The sequence below is a fragment of the Amphiura filiformis genome, chromosome 9 (assembly GCF_039555335.1).
Source record: "Amphiura filiformis chromosome 9, Afil_fr2py, whole genome shotgun sequence".
NCBI lineage: Eukaryota > Metazoa > Echinodermata > Ophiuroidea > Amphilepidida > Amphiuridae > Amphiura > Amphiura filiformis.
Window position 1 is genome coordinate 40933442 of NC_092636.1, and position 2981 is coordinate 40936422.

The following is a 2981-nucleotide window of genomic DNA, read 5'->3' on the forward strand; positions in this document are numbered from 1 at the left end:
CAGTTTTGCCTGGACGCCTCCTCCACGGTTGAGTGATGGTTGCTCCGCTTTCATCCATATAGCCTCTTTCACGCCACACTCAAACCAACGCTGCTCATGGTCTAAAATACGGACATCATTGTCGAAGTGGTGTCCGCTGGCTTTCAGATGTAGGCTTTCAAGGTATTTTAGACCGTGAGCAGCGTTGGTTTGAGATGGCGTGAATGGTCCGTCAGAAATTAGGTATGTCTGGTTGACCAGATTAAAATTAAATCTTAATCTCAATCGTTTAATAGTTTTATCAAACGGAGAGCGTTTGGTACCAGAAAACGGGAACATGTCAAACTGGTGGAAAAAATTACGTAGATTTACCAGGGCAACAAGGCATCTGAAATATAATTTCTCACTTTCGCATATTATGTAGCTCGAAAAAATCATGTTATAGCCTAGGAGGATAGCTTAATTTTAAACAAGTATTCAAGATGCGTCAAAAATCCATCTGGATCGGGAAGCGGAGCATCCAATCTATATACAGAATTAATGGAATAATCAAAATAAATTAGAAGTCAGCGCTAAGAGGTCCAACATGACCATGTATAATCACAGCAATTACCTACCGGGATTCGAACCATTGACCTTAAGTATAGAAGTCTGATGCTCTGCCGATTAAGCTGACGGGGTATACATTTGACGAAGTATTTGAAGTTAGTATAAGCAATATGTTGATGAATAAACCTGCCAAAGTGCATCATTTTCATATTGATAAAATTTACTGTAAATATTGATAAGATATTAAAATAGATAACATGTACTATAAATGTTTATTTTTTTTGCTTAAGTATTAGTATTGATATTGTTATGTTTATATTCATTGGAGTTATATTTTGATCCCTCGAAAGCGCTCTCTCAGATACATAGGCATACTTGACACTTTTATATAATGTCCTTTAATCCCAGTAAATGTGTCACCATGACAATAGGGGTGAGAAACCCGCCGAAACATGTCTACAGTTTCTGCGGCCAACAGTTGGAGACAGTTGAATCTCATCCGTACCTGGGAGTGTGCTTCAACAACACATTGACATGGAGTGACCATATTACAAAAGTTTGCAAAAAGGCTCAGCGAGTTCTCGGTTTATTGCGTCGAAACCTATGGGGCTGTGAGGAGAAGATTAAATCAGCTGCATATACAACCCTCGTTAGACCTTTGTTAGAGTATGCCGCCACAGCATGGGATTCGTCACACCAGACAAACAACAGCAGGCTAGAGAGAGTCCAGAGGCAAGCTGCAAGATTTTGTAAAAGAGAGTACGGCAGGGAAAAAGGCACCGTCACCAGGATACTGAAAGAACTGGAATGGGAGACACTAGAAGCCAGAAGAAAAACAAAGAAAGTCATCATGAGGTACAAGATTAAAAATGGGTTGGTGGAAATATCACCGGAGAATCACCTGGTGCACCAGACTGATAAAGGAACCAGAGGCCACAAACAGAAGTTCATTCAGATCAGCTATAACAAAGATAGATATGGGGACACATTTTTTCCTTCCACCATTCCGTTGTGGAACAATCTTCCACGATCAGCTGTTGAGGCTGCCACCGTTGAAGGCTTCAAGGCAGCGAGGGGATTAAATTGAGTTATTTTTCGGAGTGTACTCCTTGAGGAGTCACATTTAAACAGTACTCTTTGCATGAATCACATGGAGTCCTCTCAGGGAAACACAGTAACTCCCATTTAATACTTGCATATTTTTAAGATATACATTGAGTCAGTAAACCTCTCCTTTGTATTTTTTTATTTACCCCTTTTTGAAATTTAACTCCATAGACAAGCCACTTTGACCCTCCAAAAGAGGTATCTTGACTCTCTCAGATACATACCTGACACTTGCTGCATGAGGACACTCTATAGTACTCTAGCATTTCGGATCCAGTAATCGAGTGAATTCGACTCCTTTATTTTTCTGTGTCTAGTGCAATATAGTGTAATTTCAGATGAAAATTAAAAAACAATCTGAATCTGGACCTGAATCGGTGCTCCCTCTCCGCCTTGTTAAATAAATGTCAACAATGTTTTATAGAACATGTAGAATGAATTTTGCACATACTCCCATGATAGCAAGTGGTTAGTAGTTTATTGTAAGTTTCTCGAGATTGTTATACCTGTTAGTGTACAACTTTTACATCGTTTACAATTTCAAGAGTTTGTCTTGTTCCATTAAAATTCAGCAAAAAAATGACATTAGTTAAATCTTCTGGAAAATGAAACGGGGTCAATTTGACTCGATTACTAGATCTTAAATGCCAGAGTACTAAAGAAAATCTTGGTGCAGCCATTAAAGAGTCGGTTCGACTCTAGGCAGCTTCTTCAGCTAGTTGAATATATCTTACGTCTTACGTCTATCCTTGTCGGTAGGATTCTCTTCATCAGAAGCAACATCACCAACTTTGATAAGCGTGCTTGGGTGGCCGCGCTGCATTAATACTACTTCATTGCTTAATTTAATCCCCTCGCTGCCTTGAAGCCTTCAACGGTGGCAGCCTCAACAGCTGATCGTGGAAGATTGTTCCACAACGGAATGGTGGAAGGAAAAAATGTGTCCCCATATCTATCTTTGTTATAGCTGATCTGAATGAACTTCTGTTTGTGGCCTCTGGTTCCTTTATCAGTCTGGTGCACCAGGTGATTCTCCGGTGATATTTCCACCAACCCATTATTAATCTTGTACCTCATGATGACTTTCATTGTTTTTCTTCTGGCTTCTATTTGCATGAATCACATGGAGTCCTCTCAAGGAGACACCGTAACTCCCATTTAATACTTGCATATTTTTAAGATACAGGGTGAGTCAAAAAAACTGCAATAGAGCAAACAATCAATATTTATGTAAGAACCAAGTCGAACTTTCCCAATATTGAAAGATTCTATAAATGTTACACTCAGTGGCCACCTTCTGTGAAAATATGAAGTGAATCGCGACTACCGTTTAATTTTTATGAGTC

General features: G+C 39.4%; 1 protein-coding gene across 1 annotated transcript; it reads left to right on the forward strand.

Annotated features, from left to right (window-relative positions):
* Positions 1 to 949: 949 nt before the first annotated feature.
* On the forward strand, positions 950 to 1615 carry LOC140160076 (uncharacterized). Its single transcript, XM_072183346.1, has one exon. It carries the CDS (start codon positions 950 to 952, stop codon positions 1613 to 1615), a length of 666 nt encoding a protein of 221 aa, XP_072039447.1.
* The last annotated feature ends 1366 nt before the right edge of the window (positions 1616 to 2981 follow it).

Coding starts and splice junctions, on each gene's coding strand:
- LOC140160076 (XM_072183346.1), top strand. CDS start 950: ATGACAATAGGGGTGAGAAACCCGCCGAAACATGTCTACAGTTTCTGC.